The sequence below is a fragment of the Hyperolius riggenbachi genome, chromosome 11 (genome assembly GCF_040937935.1).
Source record: "Hyperolius riggenbachi isolate aHypRig1 chromosome 11, aHypRig1.pri, whole genome shotgun sequence".
Lineage (NCBI taxonomy): Eukaryota > Metazoa > Chordata > Amphibia > Anura > Hyperoliidae > Hyperolius > Hyperolius riggenbachi.
In genome coordinates this window covers 149,130,830-149,158,373 of record NC_090656.1, presented here as the reverse complement: position 1 = coordinate 149,158,373, position 27,544 = coordinate 149,130,830, and the positions used below count along the sequence as shown (strand labels likewise).

Sequence of the window (27,544 nt, the reverse complement as noted above, 5' to 3'; positions counted from 1 at the left end):
ACCAGGCTGTTATGGCTATCTCTTTGTCTTTTTAAAACAATAAAAGAGCTATAGATTACTGACGTGGTGCTGTGGACTTCTCGTGTTGGACTTTATTTGACCCACTCAGGGCTACTGGGTCTATCCACTTTAGCACACGTCTGTCCCCATTGGAGTGCTAGTCTATCCGGTTTCTACTTGAAACCAGGCTGTCACAAACAACATCCTGGACCCTCTACAATCTGGCTTTAAGAAACACCATAGCTGTGAAACAGCCCTCATCCAAGTCAGCAACGATCTGCTCATGGCAAGGGACAGAGGGGAATGCTCCATCCTAATCCTGCTTGATCTCTCAGCGGCTTTTGATACAGTTGACCATGAAATCCTGCTTAACAGACTGCAGGAGTACTGTGGCATCAGTGGATCAGTCCTCCAGTGGTTCAGATCATTCCTGACTGACAGAACACAGAGAATATCCCTAGGACCTATCATTTCCAAACCTGCACCTCTACAATTCGGAGTGCCACAAGGATCAATCCTATCCCCTCTGCTGTTAGCAATCTACATGTTGCCACTCGGTACACTTATCCAACGACATGGCCTCACGTACCACTGCTACGCCGATGACACACAGCTATACCTGTCCTTCAAACCTGGTAGAACAGACCCTACTCCAAAAATAAATTCTTGCTTAGCTGAGCTACAGGCATGGATGAATGATAACTGGTTGAAACTGAATGCTGACAAAACTGAGGTCCTTTTTGTCCAAAGGCAGTGCTCGCCATCAAAACAGCTCTATCCTAAAGCAACACCAATCAGGATTGGGAATTCAGACATAAACAGCTCCAACCTTTTGCGCAGCCTTGGCGTACTAATCGATGGGGAATTGAGTTTCAGAAATCAAATTTCATCTGTAGTTAAATCTTCCTTCTTTCATCTGAAGAACAATGCAAAGATTAAACATCTGATTCCCCCAGAGGATCTTCGAACCCTAGTTCACGCCTTCATCACATCACGGCTGGACTACTGCAATGCCCTTTATGCTGGCCTCCCCGAAAAGGACCTGCGTCGCCTGCAATTAGTGCAGAATGCTGCTGCCAGATTGTTAACAAACCAGCCTTGCCACTGTCACATTACACCGATCTTTCGCTCACTGCACTGGCTACCAGTAGAATGGAGAATACTTTTCAAGATTGGACTGCTGACATTCAAATCCCTACACAGTCTGGGCCCAGTCTGGGCTGCACCACACCTCTCACAACCTCAGATCAGCAAGTTCTATAAACTCCCAGAGTGCACTTCAAAAAATCTGGAGACAGAGCCTTCTGTCATACTGCCCCTACTCTTTGGAACTCCCTGCCACACCCAGTAAAGACAGCACCATCCCTGGAGCTATTCAAATCCAGACTGAAAAGCCACCTGTTTAGCCTGGCATTTCCGGACTTATAAAATTCTTCCTCTGTACCACGATGGTCTGAGCCATGCTTATGCGCTTTGAGTCCTATGGGAGAAAAGCGCTTTACAAATGTTATTTGTTGTTGTTGTTGTTGTTGTTGTTGTTGTTGTTGTTCTGGCCATCTCTACAGCTGACTGCTTCTGATTGTTGCACACTGCGAGCCAATCAGAAACAGTGCTTCCAACGTTAACAGGGCAGAAATATTGATTTCCAAAAAGAGGAGTAGAGAGTTTTACGATGCTATGAAAGGTGGAGTAGGTTCTGTGCCTCTGATACATGAAGTTCATGGTGCACATGTCTGAGGTAAGACAGTATTGTATGATTAGAGAACTAATGATTTTGCTGTATGGTCCACCTAAAATTGCATATTTGACCATCATTTTTTCTTCCTAACTGCTTTGAAAATGTATTTTTGCCAATAATACAATTTCTGTTTAGAGTCACAATCATCATTGAGAAAAGAACTACAGTAAGAATAAAAGCAACACTGTGTTGTGCAATAGCATAGAGTAAAACATTGGATCTTATTAGAAGAAAATACATTTTTATGTTCATTAGCACATACTTGAAATATGTTTTTTTTTCTCTTAGATACGTCTTCTAGATGGTACAGCTCTCTCACAGACATTTCGTGCACGAGAGCAGTTGGCTGCTGTTCGCTTATATGTTGAATTAAATTGGCCTGGTGCCCCACAAGGACCTTTTGACTTTATGACCACCTTCCCACGAAGAGTTTTCACAGAAGATGATATGGAAAAACCACTTCAGGAACTTGGTGAGCATCTCTCCATATTATTTTAATGTAAAGGATAGTAACTGCTGTAGATCTGTTTTTTTTTTCTGTAAAGACTTTCATAATGGCCAGCAATCCAGAATTTGACCCATCATGCCATTGCTATTGGCCTGCTAGCTCCTTGGGATTGACCACTACAGTACCATTGTTTTGGTTTCTTTTGTAGCTGCTAGAGATAGCCTGAACTATTCGCAGGCGGACAGTTCCTGGCAAAGAACGCGTTATCCATTTGCAACGGCAGGAGAACACATGGCACATTCGACCCACCCCTATACATCATCATGGAGCCAAACTTTGCCCCCTCACTCCAGAGTCAGCAGCCACATGGCAGCCAATCAGCTAGCACTCCCTCCTGCCCCCCCCCCCCCCATAAAAACATGTGTGCTGTGTTAAAATGTGTAGAGAGAGCTGTGCTGCTATCAGGGAAAGCATTATTTAGGCCTACGTTCTGTGTCCCCACTGAGTCTCTTGCTGTTAGTACAGAGTCCTGAGCACCCAAAGAGCCCTTCTAAGGGCTGATACATTGGTTTTCTTGCTATTGTGATATTGCAGTTCTGTGTGTCTGACTGCACAGTGCACCACTGACTTTAGCTGTTTTACACAGGTGTGCACACACTGCTGCTAGTGCAGTACCTTGCACAATACTCTTCTAAGTGATTTTTTTCTCTCTCTTGATTGTTATATTGCAGTTCTGTGTGTCTGACTCTGCACAGTGCACCACTGACTTTAGCTGTTTTACACAGGTGTGCACACACTGCTGCTAGTGCAGTACCTTGCACAATTCTCTTCTAAGTGATTTTTTTTCTCTCTTGATTGTTATATTGCAGTTCTGTGTGTCTGACTCTGCACAGTGCACCACTGACTTTAGTTGTTTTACACAGGTGTGTGCACATTGCTGCTATTGGTGGTATGGCACCAGGCACAATACCCCTCACCATAAGGGCCCATTCAAACTTGAGCGTTTTGCCGACGTTTTTGAAAGCGCTAGTGTACATTAACCCTATGGGTCCGTTCTTACTTGGGCGATTTGCGCTAATTGCCACAAATTGCCCAAAATAGCGAAACGCAAATGCGTCGCCTGCACCATTTTCAGGCGATTTCCCGGCGATCGTGGTTCAGTGCTATAGAAGTGCTCAACGCAATTAGTGAGGTCTTCCATCCCTCTGATTAATTCAGTGGTTTGTCTTTGTACCAGTTCTAGAAGGTCATTGTCCTTTCTATAGATTGGTGACCAAAACTGTATCCCATACTCCAGATGTGGCCTCACAAGTGATTTATACAGAGGAGTAGTACACTAGCATCTCAAGATATTATATCCCATGTTATGCATCCCAAAATTTTATTTGCTTTAGCTACTGCAGCTTGGCATTGTATATAATTACCTAACTTGTTATCAACTAGTATTCCTATGTCCTTCTCCAAATCTGATGTTCCCAACTGTATGCCATTAATTTTATATAGTGATCTACCATTGGTACATCCAAGGCGCATGACTGTACATTTATCAACATTAAAGTGGTCTGAAAGCCAGCATTTCTACTTTGTTCTAAAAGATTCCTCACAGCATGAAAGCTACTATTCCAGAATTTATTTTTTAGCAGAACATCACTGAAATGGTTAAACAAAAGCATTTTGTCCTGCTATTCAGCTTAAATCCGCTTCCAAACTGTAGATAACAGTATCTTTGTTTGCATTCCAATCTTTTTACAATGTGTGTAAACAACGTGTAACAGGTGAAAAGGAGCTCTCTGTGACACGCACGCACGCACGCACGCACGCACGCACACACACACACACACACACACACACACACATGCTTCAGAAAAGCTCATTAGAACATGTTCATATGTAATAAAATGCAGTTTGAATAAAATGCAATGCCAGCTTTCAGGGTACAATAAACTAAACTTTGGAAACTTGTAATTTGTAACAGACAATAATACTTACAGTTGTGTTAAAAACTATTCAACCCCCACTGAAATTGAGTGTTTTGGCCAGTTTGACATTGATTTTGATCATTTCGGTCATCTTGTTTACAATTAAATCAAAGAGGCACTTGTAAGACAGACAAATATAACATACAATTTATAATGAAATAACCACAAATGTATTTTCTGTGCTCAGGTCATTATCAGTTTTATTCAACCCCCAAGTGACATTCATTCTTAGTACTTAGTACAACATCCTTTTCCAGTTATAACAGATTTTAAGCGTGAAGCATAGCTTGACACAAGTGTCTTGCAGCGATCTACAGGTATCTTAGCCCATTCTTCATGGGCAAAAGCCTCCAGTTCAGTCACATTCTTAGGCTTGCGCGCTGCAACTGCTTTCTTTAGGTCTTACCAGAGGTTCTCAATCGGATTTAAGTCTGGTGACTGCGCTGGCCACTCCAAAATGTTCCAGCCTTTAATCTGCAACCATGCTCTAGTGGACTTGGAGGTATGCTTGGGATCATTGTCCTGTTGAAAGGTCCAACATCTCCCAAGCCTCGGGTTTGTGATGGACTGCATCACATTTTCATCCAATATCTCCTGGTACTGAAGAGAATTCATGGTACCTTGCACACGCTGAAGCTTCCCTGTACCTGCAAAAGCAAAACAGACCCAAAGCATGGTTGACCGTTCCCCCCATGCTTCACAGTAGGCAAGGTGTTCTTTTCTTCATAGGCCTTGTTCTTCCTCCTCCAAACATAGCGTTGATCCATGGGCCCATACAGTTCTAATTTTGTTTCATCAGTCCACAGAACACTACCACAAAAGTTTTGGGATAGTGTTCTGTGGACTGATGAAACAAAATGTGCCTGCCCATATGGTGATGTTAAGATCCTGTTGTGATATATGCATAGCACCAGTAAAAAAGGAATAGCACCACTGAGTATATGTTGAAAAAGTCAAAAAAGCTTTATGACAAATCCAGAAATATCAATAATATACACAATGGGCTTGATTCACAAAGCGGTGCAAAGTGTTTGCACGCCAGTGAAAAGCCCCTTATCACGCCTAAACTCACTTTAGGCATGATAAGAAGCAACTCGCGCGAATTTTCCGCGCGCAAAGCTTTGCGCGCGCAACCGCGCACGCGCGCGCGCAACGTCCCCGCTTCGCGCGAAGCTCCCATTAAGCCCTATGGGACTTTGCGCGCGCACGTACGCGCGTACGCGCATACGCGCGGAAACTTCGCGCGAGTTAGAGCAAAAATCGGTGATAACTCAGTGGTGCAAAGGTTATCACGCCTAAAGTCTTTTAGGCGTGATAACTGGGTTATCACCGCTTTGTGAATCGAGCCCAATATGTTAAAAACACTTAAAAAGGGTATTATTACCACCTGCCTCTGTCTGCATACTTACACACAGTGCTGCCCATAATTATTAATACCCCTGGCAAATTTTGACTTAAAGTTACTTTTATTCAACCAGCAAGTACATTTTTGATGGGAAATGACATGGGTGTTAACCAAAAGATAATAGACAATGTACAAGAAGCATTGTTGTGGGGGAAAAAAACATTTCTCACCTTTTATTTACATTTGAGAAAAAAATGTCCAGTCCAAAATTATTCATACCCTTCTCAATAATCAATAGAAAAGCCTTTATTAGCTATTACAGCAATCAAACGCTTCCTATAATTGCAGACCAGCTTTTTGCATGTCTCCTCTCCACAGGTATTTTTGCCCATTCATCTTTAGAAATGAGCTCCAAATCTTTCAGGTTGGAGGGTCTTCTTGCCATCACTCTGATCTTTAGCTCCCTCCACAGATTCTCTATTGGATTCAAGCCAGGACTCTGGCTGGGCCATTCCAAAACGTTAATGTTGTTGTCTGCTAACCATTTCTTCACTAGTTTTGCTGTGTGTTTTGGGTAATTGTCATGATGATATGCTCAAGGCCTAGTTTTGCTGCAAACTGCCCGATGTTGTCGTTGAGAATTCTCATGTATTGCTCTTTTTTTCATAGTGCCGTTTACTGGGATTAGGTTCCCGGGTCCATTGGCTGAAAAAAAAAAAAACAAAGCATTGCCACCACCATGTTTGACAGTGGGGATGGTGTTCCTTGGGTTGAAGGCGTCTCCTTTTTTACATCAAATGAAGGAAACATCATTGTGACCAGACAATTCAATTTTTGTTTCGTCTGTCCATAACACAGAAGACCAGAAGTCGTCTTCTTTGTCCAGATGAGCATTTGCAAAGGCCAAGCAAGCTTTTGTGTGCCTTATCTGGAGAAGTGGCATCCTCCTTGGTCTGTATCTGTGGAACCCAGCAGTGAGCAGTGTCCGTTGGATTGTCTGCTTTGAGACTTTGCCGCCAGTAGAGCCCAGATTCCCCAGGATGTCCTTGGTGGTGATCCTTGGATTCTTTTTCACCTCTCTCACTATCGTCCTGGCCAGTACAGGTGTCACTTTTGGCGATCACGTCCTCTGAGATTTTCCACAGTGTGGAACATCTTGTATTTTTTAATAATACTTTGCACTGTAGCCACTGAAACTCGAAAACATTTAAAAATGGCCGTGTAGCCCTTTTCTGACTTGTGAGCAGCCACAATGCGCAGCCACAGATCCTCACTGAGCTCCTTTGTCTTAGCCATGACTGTCCACAAACCAACTACAGAGAGGTGCTGTTTTTCACCTGCTGAGTTTCTTAAAACAGCTGTTCCCAAATAATCTATTGAATTAGGAAGCTTTAAAACAGCTTGGACTATTTGGAATGGTATCTAACTTTGGATTTTTCCACAGACTGTGACAGTTTGTGAGGGTATGAATAAATTTGGACTGGACATTCTCTGCTCAAACGTAAATAAAAGCTGAGAAATGTTTTTATCGAACAATATTGCCTCTTGTACATTGTCTTCTTATCTTTTGGGAGACATCTGTCATTTCCCATAAAAAAATTACTTGCTGGTTGAATAAACGTAACATTAAAGTGGGATTGTCAACATAAAAATCAAATTTCAACAGCAACTGATCTGAGTGTATTAAGTGATAAAGATGCTAATCCTGCATTCAAAACTTTCAAAACTTTTTCTGCTGTTATGATTTTGAGTTATCACATACTTAAAGAGCACTGGCCCTTTAGTAGTCAGTGCCAAACAGTTGCATGCTGGGGGGTTCTTTTTATCTGTAATATATTCCTCCTCTTCCATTTACTTCCCTGCCTAGCTGCTTATCTCTAACATGATCCCCTGCTCACTTGTGTTTACAAGCAAGGCTGAGGTGACTCAGCGATTGGAGGAGAAAATAAAAAATGTAAAGGGCAGAAATGACATCAGGATTTAGCCTAAACTGTGGGCAAAATACTTGGTTCCCACCAGGAACAGAATTCTCTTCATTTACTGTATAAAATTTGCTGAAAAAACGTGGACAGTACAAAACATGTGTTATGTAAGTAGATCAAGTATTTATCTACTTATATATGTGTTTTTTTCCCTGGCATAGTATGGCTAATCCTACTGCATTAAATCAAAATTTGCCAAGGGTATGAATAATTATGGGCAGCACTTTATATTTGCATGTATAAAGTGCATGCTGCAATGATCAAGGACACTAAACACTCATATGCTATATTTTGATAAATCTGGTCATGCAGTTCCAATAGGACCCTGCACTGACCATAGAACCCGGGTTCACAAGAAATTGCTAGGTGAACACTGTGATATAGTATTAAAGTGCTTCTCTATATAGAAGTAAGTGGCCCAGAAAAAGCAATGAACATAGACAGCCTCGGACTGACCCACCGAAGTACCGAGGATTTGCTCGGTAGTCCCCGCCTCCACATCTCCAGTGGGCCCTGCCTCCAGCCTGGGGTGAACGAATCACTGCCTGCAGCAGAAAGATTCTCCTCTCAGCGTTTGGATCAGTCACGCTGAGAGGCTGCTGCAGGCTTAGGCTGGGCTGTGTGTGTCATATAGCTCCGCCCCCCCGTGATGCTGGGCTGGGGCGGGAAGGTTCAAAGGCTCCAGCCCAGCATGATAAAGCAGTCAGTGCGGAGCTATGCAAAAAAAAAAAGCTGCCGAGGCTAGGGAGGGAAAAGCAAGAAGAGGAGACAAGGGAGGCAGGGGCGGACACAGACATCAGGGGACCCTTCATTGCTGCTCACTACCTTTTAGCACCTGCAGCAGAGTCCCACAGAGAGCCTGAGCCCTGAGGCGCAAAGAGAAGCCTGCAGTGCTGAAATTCTTGCCCACCCCTCCTTTTTCCTCCTTCCCCCTCCTCCCCAGACTCTGGCTCCCTTGTGCTGAGAGAGACGTCAGGCATACACACGCTGACCTGACGTCTCTGTATCTACACCACGTGAGGCACCAGTGCGGGAAATACAAGAGCCAGAGAGAGGAAGAAAAAGCAATGGAGCGAGTGAATGAACTGTTCAGCAGCCAGCCAGCCAGCCGTGACAAGCAGGGGGAGAGCCCAGGCAGACAGCAGAGAGAGGAGCTGCAGCCAGAGCCTGCCAGTGACAGCAGGTGTTGAGGTAGCCTTTTCAGACATCACACCGGCCTCACAGACAACCAGAGAACATAGCTGCCAAAGCCAGCCCAGCAGAGTGCACAGAGAGCCAGTCCAGTCACATGACAGAGGGAGAGGAGGTAATGTACAGTGCTCTGTCATTTTCTTTATGCCCATATACTCATTATCTTTTTTTTTTTTTTGTAACACTATCTGCCTACCCTCTGTCTCTCTCTGTTCACTCTATGTCCAGCCTCTCTCGCTCTCCCTCTGTCCCTCTCCTTCTCACCCTGTCTTTTACTGTGCTGCCCACCTACTGACCAACTCTAACACTCAGTCCGTCTCTTGCTGTCAACCCACTGACTGTCTACTGCCCTCTCCCCATCCATCTCTTTCTCACCTATGATTCTCTTTGCTCCTATCTTTCCCTGTCTCTTTGTTCATCTCTGTCTGCTCCTCTGTGTGTCTCTCTCTCTCTCTCTGCCCATCTGTCTCACCCTCTGTCTGTCTCTGTCTCTCTGTCCATCTCTCTCACCCTCTGTCTCTCCTCTCTGCCCATCTCTCTCCTCTTTGCCCATCTCTCTCCTCTCTGCCCATCTCTCTCCTCTCTGCCCATCTCTCTCCTCTCTGCCCATCTCTCTCCTCTCTGTCCATCTCTCTCCTCTCTGTCCATCTCTCTCTGTCCATCTCTCTCTCTCTGTCCATCTCTCTGTCCATCTCTTTCCCACCCTCTGTATCTCTCTGTCCATCTCTTGTTGCTCCTCTGCCTCTCTCGCTGCCTCTCTCACCATGTCTCTCTCTGCCTCTCTGTCCATCTCTCTCTCTCTCTCTCTCTCTCTCTCTCTCTCTCTCTCTCTCTCTCTGTCCATCTCTCTCCCACCCTCTGTATCTCTCTGTCCATCTCTTGCTGCTCCTCTGCCTCTCTCACCATGTCTCTCTCTGCCTCTCTGTCCATCTCTCTCTCGCCCTCTGTTTCTTTGTGCCTCTGTCCTCACCCTCCATCTCTCTCTGTCTATCTCTCTCAAATGCCCCTCCCACCACCACCACTATCTGCTTCTCAAACCACCCTCTCTCCCTCTTATTTCACCTCCCAGTGACCCATTGTTGCTATATTGGTCACTTGTTGGCCTTGTGGTTGCTGCATTTATTTGCTTGCAATCTCTTAACTCCAAGGCATAGCTAGTCTAATGTCCTAGATTGGTATTGTTATTATTACCACCATGTTGGTTTTTTTATATATAGCATTGACCTCTTTTGCAGAACTTTACAAAGTACATAGTCATGTCTCTGACTGACTCAGAGGAGATCACAATCTAATCCCTACCATAGTCTAATGTCCCACCATATTATGTATTCCATGACCATATTACGTCATCTTCTGCAGCACTTTACAGAGTACATAGTCATGTCACTGACTGTCCTCAGAGGAGCTCACAATCTAATCCTACCATAGTCATAGTCTAATGTCCCATCATATTATGTTTTATACAGCACTGACATCTCCTGCAGCAATTTACAGAATACATAGTCATGTCACTGACTGTCCTCAGAGGAACTCACAATCTAATCCATGTCATATGTATGGTAACTAGGACATTACTTTATAGTAAAGGAGGGGGACTCTATGCAAAGTTTTGCTGGGCAGCAGTGTTTCTGAATTACAATGCTGCTAAGTTCATGTACATTTGGCCACGTCCATGATACATCATGACCACGCCCACCATCTGGTGCATGGTCACACCCCTTTTTCACCGCAATCATGGGATGTGTGGGCCCCAGGTTGAAATTTCTCTGGTGGGCCCCCAGGGTCCCAGTCCGACCCTGAACATAGATAAATCTAAAAAGCAAAAACTGACATGAATTAGAGTATCATGGGATTAAACTGCATAAGAGATCAAGCATGAATCTAGTGTAAGGTGCAAAATGCACCAGCAATATAATAAGCAAGATACTTAGCCCCAGAGTGGTATGAGAGTCAACGGCAAGCTGAGGAGCAGGGGTAGATCCACCGAGCGGCCCGCTTTCAAACAGCCCAAATTCCAGTGTCAGTACACTGAATGATCAGCATTTTTATACAGGGAGGATCTCGCGTACCTCACCGGAAGTCATGTCAGTGGAACGCAAACTCAGGGAAGTAAGCCACACTGGCTTACCTGGCTAGCCACGCGGGGCTATCCATCAAAGGTGGTGTCAAGTGCCTTAAACAAAGCCAAAACGAGAACAAGACTAGACCTATTACAGCCGCATAGACGGTATTCAGAGGAATTGGTGAGATTATGCACTCCTTATAATAACTCTTGGCCCAAACTATATGGAATTTTGAAGTTTTTGACCTATTCTTCACTCAGATCCAAGTGTGTCTAAATATGTACAGAAGAATCCTTCTCTGGTAGCAAAAAGGAGCCTTAACCTTAGGAATAAATTATGTGATAGTCACTACTCCAAGAATGTTAGACATACCCATTTGTCAGTTTATGGCAGTCGGTGATGTGTTTCCGGAGGCAGGAGATGTTTTCTAAAGGAGTAATCAATTGTCGGACTAATGGTGTGATCTATGCTATAGTGTGTCCATGTAAAAAGGTATATGTGGGACAGACTAAAAATTCCTTTAAGAGCAGGATCCAGCAACATTTCTCAAATAACAGACTAGCAAGGAAAGACAGGTTTTAAGGAAAAAAACTTACGTCAGTGGCTGAACATTTTTTTGGAGCACCATGAGGGGGTTTATAACCCTGTAAAATTGTATGGACTGGAGCGAGTCAAATTGAATATAAGAGGAGGTGATATTACTTAGAGACTACTACAGAGAGAGGCGAGATGGATTTTCAATCTAAAATCGTCCCCTCATGGCTTGAACGAGGACGTGGATTTCTGTGAAAGTTTTTTACCTAATGCCTTGTTGATCTACATAAAATTAATTACAGTAAAACTTTGTATTGAGAGTAACTTGGTTTAAGAGCTCTTTGCAATACAAGCAAAACATTTTGTGAAATTTTGACTTGATATACAAGCAAATAAATATATATACAGTTGTGTCCAAAATTATTCAACCCCCACGGAAATTGGGTGTTTTGGCCAGTTTCACATTGATTTTGATCATTTCAGTCATCTTGTTTACAATTTGTAACGATTGTGGAACTTTCTCCGTGATCAGCACACAACGCGTGCGCTGATACGGCGGAAATCCTCCACAAGCGTATAATTGCAGGAACCCAGCAAAAGGTGCTACGCACCCGTAGAGGGAAATTCCTGTCGGCAGATGGCGCTGAGGAGTGCAGAGGAACCAATCCTTTGTACCTCCACAAATGCCAGACAGGAATTGTACGAAGCACAGAACGCAATCGCAAGAGAAGCGATTGCGAATGAGAACGAGCAAAGGGACAGGTAGTATGTGTGTGCGCCAATCTAGTCGCCACCCCGCGACAACGCACACACAACAGCAGATCCGAAACAGAAACGCAACCGCAAGAAAGGTGATTGCCAAAAGTGACACAAGGCAGAACAGAACAGAATACGAGGATAGCAAAGGCACAGCAAATCATACAATGAGGAGATACGGAAAATAAACAAAAGCTAACTGAACGCGAACACCGCACTCATTCGCAACAGTGCACGCGTTCATGCGCGGTCTCCACGTGATAAGCACAATAGAGACAAGCACGCCTAACTAACCATCGACAGACAAACATGTAACAGAGGACGCGAGCGCTTGCTTAACGGTTACCTCACCGAGCCTCCAGCAAGCGTTCGTAGCAGACAAGTCAGACACACGAAAACAGGGACAAGCGAGAGATAGGATCCACAGCACTAGCGAAAGTGGCTAGCGCGATCCAGGAAGACAGAACAGAAGGATCCACAGTACTAGCGCAGGATGCTAGTGTGATCCAGGTACAGAGTAGCAGAACAGAAGGATCCACAGCACTAGCGCTAGGCGAGTGCGATCCAGGCAGACAGAGTAGCAGAACAGAAGGATCCACAGCACTAGTGAAAGTGGCTAGCGCGATCCAGGTACAGAGTAGCAGAACAGAAGGATCCACAGCACTAGCGGAAAGTGGCTAGCGCGATCCAAGAAGACAGAACAGAAGGATCCACAGCGCTAGCGCAAGATGCTAGTGCGATCCAAGTGAGACCGATCAGAAGAGATAGCTGGTAGCAACCGCTGCACCAGCTATACTCCAAGAACAGAGATCAGAACGATTTCCTGTCGACCACCGCTGGGACAGGACAATCGCAACAGAACAAACAAAACAGATAAGCAATCCTAACTGCACTAGGGGAACCTGCCTAGCGCAGTTTCAGAAATTACTGTAAGCTGATCTTCAAACAAAGAGTAAGGCTGACACTCCTCCAGGAGTGTTTCACCGGAAGGAATCCTTATGACCAGCCAAGCATTGTGGGAAACACATAGTACTTATAGTACACGCCTCCAATGAATGAGGCCAGGCAATTTGCATGACAACGTATGCAAATTCCTCAGCAAGCACAAGCTGCAAAACTGACAGAAGCTCTTCTTTCCAGAGTCCTGCAGCATGCAAACCTAAACAATGGTCAAAAAACTGCCTGCCTGCACAGACAGCTGAGCAGATCATTACAGTACCCCCCCCTCCAGGGTTGAATTCCAGACGACCCTCAAAACTGCTATTAGCAAAAGACTCCTAACGAAGACTCATGAAGGTCGGGACAGCCCGACAAGGTCCAATTCCAGAGTCAGTCCACCCGAAACCGACCTCATCGGAAACAGAAGTCACCGAAACATGCCCATCAGTACTACAAGTCTCAGCGTAACACCCATCAGGACTGTGGATACCAGAGAAGAAGCCACCGACACCCTCCAGACAATACCCACCACCTTCCAAGGAGCGTCCGAAAATACCAAATCTGCCACAAAACCTGTTCAAAGTGTCTCTTTCAAAAAAAAAGCCGCTGTTGATCGTATTCAGGGTACCAAGCAAAACTTCTCTCGGAATCTCCCAGAACGCCTTGAAGCTCCGCAGTGATTCCAAGAAGCCAGAACGCTCACCAGGCTCACATGGAGAGCTACCAAGCACCCCCATAGAACCTATGACAGTTCCAGATTCAGAATTAGCAGGACCCCCATCAAGATCAGGACTTTCATTGACCACTTCTGGGCATGCAAGCAGGCAGGCTAAATCAGAACAACGTTGTGCGCCGATCACAGAGAAAGTTCCACAATCGTTACACAATTAAAGAGACACTGAAGCCTCCTTTTTTTCCTCTTTTTCCACTTGGCTCACCTTTATCTTTATGAGCCAAGCAGAATTGCCACATTCCCTGCAAAAAACGAGTGTGTTATCACCTAATTATGCAGGGAAAATCCTACGACTTTCTTGGTCGTAGATTTTGCTGCCCTGTTGAGTCATGAGGAGGCAAGGCTGTTTGCAGGAGCTCTGCCTCTGTGTGTGTCATTCCCCGCCCCTCTGTTCATTCAGCACTGATTATGCCACCCCCTGCCCATGCTGTGAGACTCCAGGGAGAGATCCGTGATTCATAGCTGCAGAGGAAGACCAGAAGTGCAGAGCTGGATGCTGTTACAAATCCTAAGGTAATAAATACACAGGAGAATGATGTAAATGCATGATAAATGTATAATATTGGATTTACTATATATATTTATGTTGGATGTGCAATTTTGGTCTCCTGTGTACAGTAGAAAAGTACACAGGGGAGTAAAAAGGCTTGCTAAATTTATATAATCTACTTTATAATGATTCAGTTGCTATTGTGTGTGGGGGATGGGTGGTATTGTGTGTGGGGGATGGGTGATATTGTGTGTGTGTGTGTGGGGGGGGGGGGGGTATTGTGTGTGTGTGGGGGGGGGATGGGTGGTATTGTGCATGTGGGGGATGGGTGCTATTGCGTGTGGGGGATGGGTGCTATTGTGTGTGTGGGGTGAAGATTGTTTATCGTTATTGTCAATCTGATGGCAGATTGGTTACCATTATCCTATGTCTGGTGGCAGATTGGTTACCATTATCCTCTGTCTGGTGGCAGATTGGTTACCGTTATCATATGTCTGGTGGCAAATTGGTTACCGTTATCCTATGTCTGGTGGCAGATTGGTTACCGTTATCATATATCTGGTGGCAAATTGGTTACCGTTATCCTATGTCTGGTGGCAGATTGGTTACCGTTATCCTATGTCTGGTGGCAGATTGGTTACCGTTATCCTCTGTCTGATGGCAGATTGGTTACCGTTATCCTCTGGTGACAGATTGGTTACCGTTATCCTATGTCTGGTGGCAGATTGGTTACCGTTATCCTATATGCTTGTGGAGGATTTCCGCCGTATCAGCGCACACGTTGTGCGCCGATCACGGAGAAAGTTCCACAATCGTTACACAATTAAAGAGACACTGAAGCCTCCTTTTTTTCCTCTTTTTCCACTTGGCTCACCTTTATCTTTATGAGCCAAGCAGAATTGCCACATTCCCTGCAGAAAACGAGTGTGTTATCACCCTTAATTATGCAGGGAAAATCCTACGACTTTCTTGGTCGTAGATTTTGCTGCCCTGTTGAGTCATGAGGAGGCAAGGCTGTTTGCAGGAGCTCTGCCTCTGTGTGTGTCATTCCCCGCCCCTCTGTTCATTCAGCACTGATTATGCCACCCCCTGCCCATGCTGTGAGACTCCAGGGAGAGATCCGTGATTCATAGCTGCAGAGGAAGACCAGAAGTGCAGAGCTGGATGCTGTTACAAATCCTAAGGTAATAAATACACAGGAGAATGATGTGAATGCATGATAAATGTATAATATTGGATTTGCTATATATATTTATGTTGGATGTGCAGTTTTGGTCTCCTGTGTACAGTAGAAAAGTACACAGGGGAGTAAAAAGGCTTGCTAAATTTATATAATCTACTTTATAATGATTCAGTTGCTATTGTGTGTGGGGGATGGGTGGTATTGTGTGTGGGGGATGGGTGATATTGTGTGTGGGGGATGGGTGGTATTGTGTGTGTGTGTGGGGGGGATGGGTGGTATTGTGTGTGGGGGGGGGGGATGGGTGGTATTGTGCATGTGGTGGATGGGTGCTATTGCGCGTGGGGGATGGGTGCTATTGTGTGTGTGGGGTGAAGATTGTTTATCGTTATTGTCAATCTGATGGCAGATTGGTTACCGTTATCCTATGTCTGGTGGCAGATTGGTTACCGTTATCATATGTCTGGTGGCAGATTGGTTACCGTTATCATATGTCTGGTGGCAAATTGGTTACCGTTATCCTATGTCTGGTGGCAGATTGGTTACCGTTATCATATATCTGGTGGCAGATTGGTTACCGTTATCCTATGTCTGGTGGCAGATTGGTTACCGTTATACTATGTCTGGTGGCAGATTGGTTACCGTTATCCTCTGTCTGATGGCAGATTGGTTACCGTTATCATATATCTGGTGGCAAATTGGTTACCGTTATCCTATGTCTGGTGACAGATTGGTTACCGTTATCCTATGTCTGGTGGCAGATTGGTTACCGTTATCCTCTGTCTGGTGGCAGATTGGTTACCGTTATCCTCTGGTGACAGATTGGTTACCGTTATCCTATGTCTGGTGGCAGATTGGTTACCGTTATCCTATGTCTGGTGGCAGATTGGTTACAGTTATCCTATGTCTGGTGGCAGATTGGTTACAGTTATCCTATGTCTGGTGGCAGATTGGTTACCGTTATCCTATGTCTGGTGGCAGATTGGTTACCGTTATCCTTTGTCTGATTGCAGATTGGTTACTGTTATCCTTTGTCTGGTGGCAGATTGGTTAACGTTATCCTATGTCTGGTAGCAGATTGGTTACTGTTATCCTATGTCTGGTGTCAGATTGGTTACCGTTATCCTATGTCCGGTGGGAGATTGGTTACCGTTATCCTCTGTCTGATTGCAGATTGGTTACTGTTATCCTTTGTCTGGTGGCAGATTGGTTAACGTTATCCTATGTCTGGTAGCAGACTGGTTAACGTTATCCTATGTCTGGTGGCAGATTGGTTACCGTTATCCTATGTCTGGTGGCAGATTGGTTACCGTTATCCTCTGTCTGGAGGCAGATTGGTTACCGTTATCCTATGTCTGGTGGCAGATTGGTTACCGTTATCCTATGTCTGGTGGCAGATTGGTTACCGTTATCCTCTGTCTGGAGGCAGATTGGTTACCGTTATCCTATGTCTGGTGGCAGATTGGTTACCGTTATCCTATGTCTGGTGGCAGATTGGTTACCGTTATCCTATGTCTGGTGGCAGATTGGTTACCGTTATCCTCTGTCTGGTGGCAGATTGGGTACCGTTATCCTATGTCTGGTGGCAGATTGGTTACCGTTATCCTTTGTCTGGTGGCAGATTGGTTAGCGTTATCCTCTGTCTGGTGGCAGATTGATTACCGTTATCCTATGTCCAATTGCAGATTGGTTACGGTTATCATATGTCTGGTGGCAGATTGGTTACCGTTATCATATGTCTGGTGGCAGATTGGTTACCCTTATCCTCTGTCTGATTGCAGATTGGTTACTGCTATCCTATGTCTGGTGGCAGATTGGTTAACGTTATCCTATGTCTGGTGGCAGATTGGTTATCGTTATCCTATTTCTGGTGGCAGATTGGTTACCGTTATCCTATGTCTGGTGGCAGATTGGTTACCGTTATCCTATGTCTGGTGGCAGATTGGTTACCGTTATCCTCTGTCTGGTGACAGATTGGTTACCGTTATCCTATGTCTGGTAGCAGATTGGTTACCATTATGCTTTGTCTGGTGGCAGATTGGTTACCGTTATCCTATGTCTGGTGGCAGATTGGTTACCGTTATCCTCTGTTTGGTGACAGATTGGTTACATAGTTACATAGTTATTTTGGTTGAAAAAAGACATATGTACATCGAGTTCAACCAGTATAAAGTACAACACCAGTCTGTTCCTTCACATATCCCTGTTTTTCCAGAGGAAGGCGAAAAAACCCTTACAAGGCATGGTCCAATTAGCCCCTAAAGGAAAAAATTCCTTCCCGACTCCAGATGGCAATCAGATAAAATCCCTGGATCAACATCATTAGGCATTACCTAGTAATTGTAGCCATGGATGTCTTTCAACGCAAGGAAAGCATCTAAGCCCCCTTTAAATGCAGGTATAGACTTTGCCATAACGACTTCCCGTGGCAATGCATTCCACATCTTAATCACTCTTACTGTAAAGAACCCTTTCCTAAATAAATGGCTAAAACGTTTTTCCTCCATGCGCAGATCATGTCCTCTAGTCCTTTGAGAAGGCCTAGGGACAAAAAGCTCATCCGCCAAGCTATTATATTGCCCTCTGATGTATTTATACATGTTAATTAGATCCCCTCTAAGGCGTCTTTTCTCTAGACTAAATAAACCCAGTTTATCTAACCTTTCTTGATAAGTGAGACCTTCGATCCCACGTATCAATTTTGTTGCTCGTCTCTGCACCTGCTCTAAAACTGCAATATCTTTTTTGTAATGTGGTGCCCAGAACTGAATTCCATATTCCAGATGTGGCCTTTCTAGAGAGTTAAACAGGGGCAATATTATGCTAGCATCTCGAGTTTTTATTTCCCTTTTAATGCATCCCAAAATTTTGTTAGCTTTAGCTGCAGCTGCTTGGCATTGAGTACGATTATTTAACTTGTTGTCAATGAGTACTCCTAAGTCCTTCTCCAAGTTTGATGTCCCCAACTGTATCCCATTTATTTTGTATGGTGCTAGACCATTAGTACGTCCAAAATGCATGACTTTACATTTTTCAACATTGAATTTCATCTGCCATGTATGTGCCCATATAGCCATCCTATCCAGATCCTGTTGCAATATGACACTATCTTCCTGAGAGTTGATGATTCTGCACAATTTTGTATCCTCTGCAAAAATAGCAACATTGCTCACTACTGCATCTACTAGGTCATTAATAAATAAATTGAAGAGCACTGGACCCAGAACAGACCCCTGTGGGACCCCACTGCTAACAGTCTCCCATTTTGAGTACGATCTATTGACCACAACTCTTTGTTTTCTGTCCATTAGCCAGTTCCCTATCCATGAACACAGACTCTTCCCCAGTCCTTGCATCCTCAACTTTTGCACCAGACTTTTGTGGGGAACAGTGTCGAAGGCCTTTGCAAAGTCCAAGTATATCACATCTACAGCATTCCCAATAACCATATTAGCATTCACTACCTCATAAAAGCTGAGCATGTTAGTCAAACAGGACCTGTCTTTAGTAAACCCATGTGGATGCTGAGAAATAAGATTATTTTCTACTATGAAGTCATGTATAGTATCTCTTAGTAACCCCTCAAATAGTTTGCATACAACTGATGTTAAGCTTACAGGTCTATAATTTCCTGGATCAGATTTTTTGCCCTTTTTAAATAATGGGAAAACATGGGCTGTACGCCAATCCACTGGGACTCTGCCAGTTGCAAGAGAGTCACAAAAGATAAGATAAAGGGGTTTATCTATAACTGAACTTAATTCCCTTAGGACCCGAGGATGCATGCCATCCAGGCCAGGTGCCTTGTCTATTTTTAATTTATTTAGTCTTGCCTTCACTTCTTCCTGCGTTAAGTATTTAATATTACAGTTAGAAGATTGAGACTCTTCCGCCTCTGTAGTTTGCAACAGTGCTGTTTCTTTTGTGAAGACAGAAGCAAAGAAAGCATTTAATAACTCTGCCTTACCTTGGTCATCCACCATTGAGTTTCCACCCTCATCCTTTAGGAGTCCTATACAGTCAACCTTTCTTTTTTTAGAGTTAATTTACTTGTAAAACTTTTTTGGGTTAGACTTGATATCCTTAGCGATTTGTTTTTCAGCTTCAATCTTTGCCTGCCTAATTTTTTTTTTACAACTTTTATTGCACTCCTTATAATTGCTTAGTGCAGCCTCGGTCCCCTCCTCCCGCTATCCTATGTCTGGTGGCAGATTTTTACGGTAGTGTAATGCTGGGTACAAACTATTGAGATTTTCTGTCCGATTTACTGTCAGATCGATTATTTCCAACATGTCTGATATGCTTACCATTCGATTTACGAGCATTTTCCGATCAATTTCCTATTGAAGTAAATGGAAATCGATCGGAAAGCAAATCGGACGTGTTGGAAATTATCAATCTGATGGTAAATCTGCCAGAAAATCTCATAGTGTGTACCTAGCATTACACTACCGTAAAAAATCTGCCACCAAGACATAGGATAATGGTGGCCATACACTCAACCGATTTTCGGCCGATTGATCGATCGCAAATTGATTGCACAATCGATCGATTTGCGGCTGATTTCAATCTATCTGACATGATGGAAAAATCAAAATCGCTCTGTTGAGATTGCTTATCAGTTTGCATTGACCCTAATGCACATCTGATGGCAAAAAAATGCCATCAGATCGATTTTCAATAGATTTCATTCTGAAATCTATTGGAAATCTGTTCCTAGTAAAAACACGTTTCTAAACACATCCGATAGATTAGAAATCTATCTGATGATCTATCTGCTGCTAATTAACAAATGTATGGCCACCTTTATGCTGGGCATACACGGCATAGATTACGCGCTGGATCGAGCCGCTGGCTCGATCCTGGCGCGTCTCCGCCGGCGTCTGGATCGATCCCCGCTCGTCCCCACGAGCGCTCCTTATCTTCCGCTCGATTCCCCGCTATTGTCCGCCCGCGGGGATCGAGCGGGGAATCTATCCGGCGGGTCATCGGACCTGTCGGATATTATCAATCAAGCCATCAGCGGCTCGATTGATGAGGGGAAATTGTACCGTGTATCCCCAGCATTAGTCTGCTGGCAGATTAGTTACCGTTGGTCTCTGTATGGTGGCAGGTTGTTCACAGTCAATCTGATAGCAAATATGGTACTCATATGCTAGGCATACACGGTACGAAGTACCACTTATTTCTGTTGTAAACTGCATGTTGACTGAGTTGTCATTCAGGTATGTCATAAAATTAGTGAACTCTTGTTCTGTACCTGCCCACACCACCAGGACGTCGTCCTGGTGGTGTGGGCAGGTACAGAACAAGAGTTCACTAATTTTATGACATACCTGCTCTTTGATTTTTCACCAATGGCAGATCAAGTTAGAAAATCCATCTACAAAAACTGGTCAATTCTTAAACAAGACCAGTCCCTTGCCCCATGCATAGGAGAACTACCTAGAGTCGCCTTTAGAAGAGCACCTACACTAGGAAATATATTAACTCGAAGTGAATTTGTGTCCTCTGGATCGATCACATGGCTACCTAAAGGGAACTATCGCTATGGTCATTGCAGATTCTGTAGACAGATGCTCACCCAGAAAAATAACCAAATTGGAAGAGAGAAAATTATCTTAAAAATTTCATCACCTGCCAAACAGAATATGTAGTATATGTGATGATCTGCCAGTGTGGGAAATACTACATTGGTCAAACGCCTAGACCCATGAAAATTAGGGTACGTGAACATATTGCATCAATTAAAACTGGGAAGGGCTGCACTCGCTATATAAATCACATGAGAGAAGTTCATGCTTCCAAAGGAAAAGGGATAAAATTTGCTGGTTTGATCAAAGTGGAAAATCCCCGAAGAGGAGGGGACCGTGACAGATTGTTACTAAGAGAAGAGACAAAATTAATCCTAAGAACTGAAGCAATGGGCCCTTTGGGCCTAAATGATAAGGTAGAAATGGCTAGTATGTTAGACCCATAGGATAGATCTGCTGCATTGATGTACATTGATGTATATTGTTATTGTGTTCTCTGTGATCATAGTTAAACAGTGATGAAATGCTGAGATGGTTACAGAAGGTGGTGATAAAAATCGATCCCCTTAGTATTTCTGTCTCTGGTTACAGGCGTAGCAGCGCAGTATCCCCATTTATGATTAAATTAAGATGGGGTGTTTGAAATTGGCAGACTGCGCTGTGGCGCACTGAAGACTAGTAACAGATCTTATGTACTCCAATATCTATCTATTTATTTGTATTCTTGATTTCATATATAATTGTATTCTTTGGATTCCCATGTCCTTGTGTCTTTTGAGTGACGCCACTAGGTCCAGTTTGTAATGGTCATTGAGTATCCTATTGTTTTTAATAATTTTAATACTTATGTTCACTATTCAGAGTCACTGTCACTTTAAGAAACACACAAAATTGACACATCCTGATCACCGAAGGTCTGGCAGACGAGACGATGATATACACGTCACCCATGTTTTGGAACGCCTTGAATGGACTACTTACTGACTAGAAGATGTTTCAAATGTATCTTTAGTCTGAAACTGTGAGGTAATAGTTGCTCTCTATTGCCTCCTTGGTTGCCATGACAACCCGTTTCTTTAGCATAGTTCAGAGTCTAACTTTTAGCTCTGATCTATGGGTAATGTAGTCCTATATACTGTTTCCGTGGAAATACTCCACTGATACGCGACGTCGGAGCGCAATAGCTAGCTCAGATTTATGGGTAATGTAGTACTCCGTGATGCGTCCCTGTGGACGCACCGGAGGCGTATGACGTCCCACGCCATCCTGTTCTGCCAAGCCTGAAGCTCCAATTACAGAGGACTCGGCTTTCCAGAAGGGGCGGGGTTTTACCCCGTCTTTAATCCGGAATTAGCCGCCCTCTATTCTAAGGTGGTACACAGCGTGACCAAGTGTCTTTGCGACACAAAACGGCCGTCGCTTCCCGCCATCCATACCCGCTACCCACCTCCTTCACCACCACCGTCCAGCATGGGTTACTCTATTGAAAACCTGATGTAAGAGATCCGATGTGATGGAATACCACTGCTGAAAATAAACACGCATATCAAAGGACGGAAGGTGCACGTTTTTTCTCTTATATTTATCGTTAAATTTTAAATTGTTGGTTGACTATTTTTTAATCTTTATTAATTATTTATGATTATAAAATTTTATTTTTTTTTTTCAGTTTTGGAGAACATGCCTCACTGCATAGTTGTCGGTTGTCCTAATTATACTGGAAAAATGAGAACATTAGGCTGCATTGCTTTCCTCATACTTTCGACAAAATTAAACTATGGCTAGAAAGAACAGGTCAAACCTTTGTCGACATTGATGCGCTTTCAACCAAAATTTTAGAAGGAAAATCTTCAAATTTGTACAGAGTATGTTCAAAACATTTCACACCAGAGTGTTACAAACCAGAAACCAAAAAAAAAAATGCTTCGCAAAGATGCTGCTCCATCAATTTTCCCTTCAACATCTAACAATGTAATCATAAACGAGGAAGCTGTTATGAAGTCTGGAAAACTAAAAAATATTTTTATGCACCGAAAAACCCCCAGAAAACTCAACATTTGACAGAGGAATTGGGAGAATCTGCTAACACTTGTCCACATTGTTATCGTATTTACCAAGAAAAAGAAAAAGTACAATGTAAAGATATATCAACCCAAACTGAAGACCTAGGTTCTACTCAATCTGACCTTTTATCAGACAGTGGAAGTCCATCGTCAATTCAGCATATACAGTAGAACATCCGTACAACATATTCTTTTCAACACCGGAAAAACCTTTGGAAATTTTGTCTAGTGCACAAATTCAGTTACAACCATCTCTACCAAACCTATCTGAAAGTCCAGTTACTTTGCAAAAAACTACAATAACTTTACCAATTTTATTAGAAACCCCTACATTACATGTTGACCCTATTGATCAGCCCTGATCTGAAAATATTTTAAATCCAAGTAGACAAAACGATCAGCTTCAATCCCACCCCTGTGACAAAGGAACACCTGAAGATGATTTAAATTCCAGTAGACAAATAGATCAGCATACGTCCCACCCCCATGCAGAAGGAACACCTGAAGATAACTTAGACTCAAGTATTCAAAGCTCAAGCTCAATAACTGAGAAAAGGAAAGACAGTGATGAGGAATTTAACCCCTTTGACTTTAGTTTAGACAAATCTGAAATAAGTGTACTTCGTTATCTTCAAGAAGCAACATGTACAGAATCGCCATCGGACCCTGACGAATATTTTAAAAATATTGTGTTTCAGCGTAATTTTATTATATTCGAATCTTGTCTAGACAACTTGATAAATAAAATGACATTCCTTGGGGACCCAGCCTGTAACCATAAAATCAAAAAGTTTAACAAACAAACACAAGGTTCTGCAATTATAGTAAGAGGTGAATGTGAGGATGGACATGAATTCAAAATTTTTGAACCTCAACCAAAAATAAAACGGTACCATGCAGGAAATCTTCTTTTAGCTGCATCTGCACTGTGTACAGGGCTGAACTTCACAAGGTTAAATAATTTCCTTACTGTTTTTGGTATGCAATTTTTTACTGAGAAAACTTTTCATGATTACCAGAAAAAATACCTCTTCCCTGCAATTAGTCATGCCTGGACCATAGAAAAAGAAAACCTCAAAGAAGAATTGTTTGATGAGTCGGTGACACTGGCAGGAGATGGGCAGTGTGACAGCCCTGGACACAGTGCTAAATACTGTGTGTACACTATGATGGACCTGGTTAGTGGAAAAATTTTAGATTTTGAAGTAGTACAAAGTACCCAGTATTCTTCATCCATCGCCATGGAAAAGTTTGCCTTTGAGAAATGCATAGGCCGTGTAATTGATGATGAATATGAAATTATATTTTTTGCTTCCGACCGACATGCAGGCATACGAAAAGTTATGAGAGAACAGTATCCACACATCGATCATCAGTTCGATGTGTGGCATTATGCAAAAAATATTTCCCAGAAAATCAGAAAAATCAGCCAAAACAGACCCTGTTCTACTTTAACACCGTAGATCAGTAAACTCAACAATCACTTTTGGTGGTCTATCAAAAATCGTGGAAATGATCCTGAAAAACTGCGTAAGAACTAGCAGTCTTTGCTTCATCATGTTGTCAATGAACATGAATGGGTGGAGGATGGTGAAATCGTGAAATGTGCCCACCAAGAACATACTGAAAATCAAGAAGGCGATTCCAAGTGGCTGAACCGTGAAACTACTGCATACGAGCTACTAAAAGCAATAATAACCAACAAACCACTCCTGAATGATCTTCCACATCTGACTTGGTCTTGTCATACCGGGCCACTTGAAAATTTTCACAGTCACGTACTGAAGTATAGGTCAAAAATATTTCATTATAGTTTTGATGTTATGGAATGCAGAACTATTCTTGCTGTATTGTCACACAACTCTTAACATTAAAAGACTTCAGGCTGTTATTGAACGGGAGCAAAAAGGTAGTAGGAAAAAAGGATTAAAAAGATACATCCTTGTGGCCCCAAAGGGAAAAAACAAATGGGTGTTGAGAAAAAAGTTTGAAAAAAAAAATTGCCTTCCTCTCTCCAATTCTTGTGGTCACTTTAAAAATTTGTGAAGGTACACTGAATACTAATTGGCTATCAAAATCAGATTCACTGCCCCCGAACATTTCTACTGCTCCAAAGCCAGATATGGAAGATATGATTGCTGCTAGGCAAAGCCGATTTGGCTCTAGTAACTAATACCAATGACTATGGACATTAAACTATTGAATATTTGATCACAATGGTATTCAATAGTATTTTATGTAAATGACTTCTTACTACTATTTTTAAAGCTTAAAATATTACAATTATGTTGATTTTTTTTTAATATTTATAATTTTTTTTTATAGAATATTTTTTTATTTCTTTTAAAAATACCAGAATAATTGAATTTTTATACTGAAAACTTTTACATGCTAAAAGAGTGAAGCAAGTGTTTTTTGTTATTTGAAAAAATATTTTTTTTAAAAAATATCTTTAGGGTATATTTAGAGAATATTCACTTTATGGAATACATTTCACAATATCAGTATAATTTGACTATTAGATGCTGTAGATTACTGTTATCAACCTTTTTTGCTCATCCACGTTGCTGTACATTCAGTGACGGATTGACATCTCATGTGCACTAGGCAAATTGGAGATTATGGGGCCCCGTACACACGCTTGTGCTGCAGAGGTGCCTCCAGTACAAGTAGTCGGTAACATTCCCCCCTATATAGGTTAGATCAGTCTGTTCCCCCAGCATACTTTAGATAGGTAGGAGATGCCTCCAGTATAGGTTAGATAGGTCGGTGCCTTCAGCATATGTACTGCAGCAGGTGGAGCGTGCATAGTAGTTACAACTCCCCTTTCCCTGCTGATTCACTGCAGCGTCTATCTACTTCCTCTCCCGCCATCTGTCCTAATGGTAGCAGCCCAATCTGTGATGACATACGGTCACGTCTGCACAGGGAGGCGTTGTTACCAGTGGATGACTGACCTGGGAGAGGAAGGAAATAGAGGCTTCAGGGGATTTTTAAACAGAAATTGAGTTGTATCTACAATTACTGCTCACTTTGCCCTTGCCATCCCCCCTCTCTGCCTCTCAATCTCGCCAGTGAAGGGCCTCCTACTGACCATGGACCCTCGCTCCATGCCCGAATGCACTAATGGTCCGTTCATCCCTGTGTACATTATTAAAACTTTATATTTATATTTCTAAATTCATTCAACACAATGAAGTTTACGACATAAAGTGAATTCATTATTTGTTTAACTTCATAATTTCTGGGAGCTGTGCTCTGGGTTGAGAAGGAAGGTACGGGAGGGCCTCTCACCCCACCCTAGCACATAAGGGTTTTGAACATAACAGGCACTGTACATACGTTCTATTAATATGTGGACAATTAATCATACCAAACCACACATACAGAGAATTGCTGGATAATTCTAATCTATGTCTATATTCATAATGCTCCTGTAATTGTTTTAATTTCGAATATGTTAATGACCTTATATATATATATATATTAACCACTTCACCCCCCCAGTGCTAAATTTCTCCGTCCCTCTGCGCACCGCTTCACCCCCAGGGACGGAGAAAGGCGCACTTGTTTATTTACTGGCTGGGAGTGGGCGGGGAACTCTCGCGCACACTCCAGCCAGCCCGCACAGCAGGTGACTAATTGGATGTTAGGAACGAGCGTTCCTAAATCCAATTAGCCTCGCCGATTGCGAGTATAATGAAGACGGCTTTAAACAGAAGCCGTCTTCATTCAAAACAATGTAATGTAAACAAATGTGCAGCGCGCGATCGCGCGCCCCCGCGACCCGCGCGCGCGCACACACCCCGGCTCTGCAGTACAATGATTGGTTATGGGGACTCTCCAGTCCCCAATAACCAATCATAGTACATAAATACTAGAATGGAGGCAGCGCTGAAAGGTAAAAATAGCGCTGGTGTTACAGGGGTAAAACCCCTCAGTTGTGAAATGGTTAAAATAGAAAACAATTGTTGATGGAAAACAAAAACGTTTATTGAAATAAAATTTGCAAACCGCACACTAACTTTTTTTTTTCTACTGTAAAAAAACACCATTTATAACGTTACCATGAAATTTAAATAAAATAAATATACAATTTTACATTTAGTCCAAAGCCATGTATTCTGCAGCTAAATCACGACTTGGTCTGAACCCCATGTATTGTCGATCAGGATCGGGAAAGGCCTGACGGACTTTTTGGACTACACACGATGGAATGGGCCGCCTATTTCCTTTACCTAAATAGCCGTGAACTCAGCCAGTAAAAGCCTTATAAATCGATTTCTGAATCAACTTAAAAAATATATTTTTAGAAAAAAAATTAGAATTTAAAATTACATAATGTATACATATAGTACAGTATCATTAACACACATTGTATACAAAAATGACACAATATGAATCAACTAATTAAAAAATATTTTTTTTTTGTTATGACTTAGTAGTATAACCTCCATGAAATTAGTATAATTGAGCCTCTTTGGGTATCGTATACCGTATTCCTCTCCTTGGAGAGGTGCACAGGTAAGTGCTATATAAATTTTCTGCTCCTGCTGCCACGATCCAGTC

At 42.9% G+C, this 27,544-nt stretch overlaps 1 protein-coding gene across 1 annotated transcript in view; it reads left to right on the top strand.

The window, feature by feature from the left end:
- UBXN1 (UBX domain protein 1) overlaps positions 1–27,544 on the top strand; it is a 272,138-nt gene that overhangs the window by 174,314 nt on the left and 70,280 nt on the right. The window contains exon 4 of the mRNA XM_068261474.1: positions 2,027–2,210. Coding sequence (XP_068117575.1) covers positions 2,027–2,210 — 184 coding nt within the window. The remainder of the gene's footprint in view (positions 1–2,026; positions 2,211–27,544) is intronic.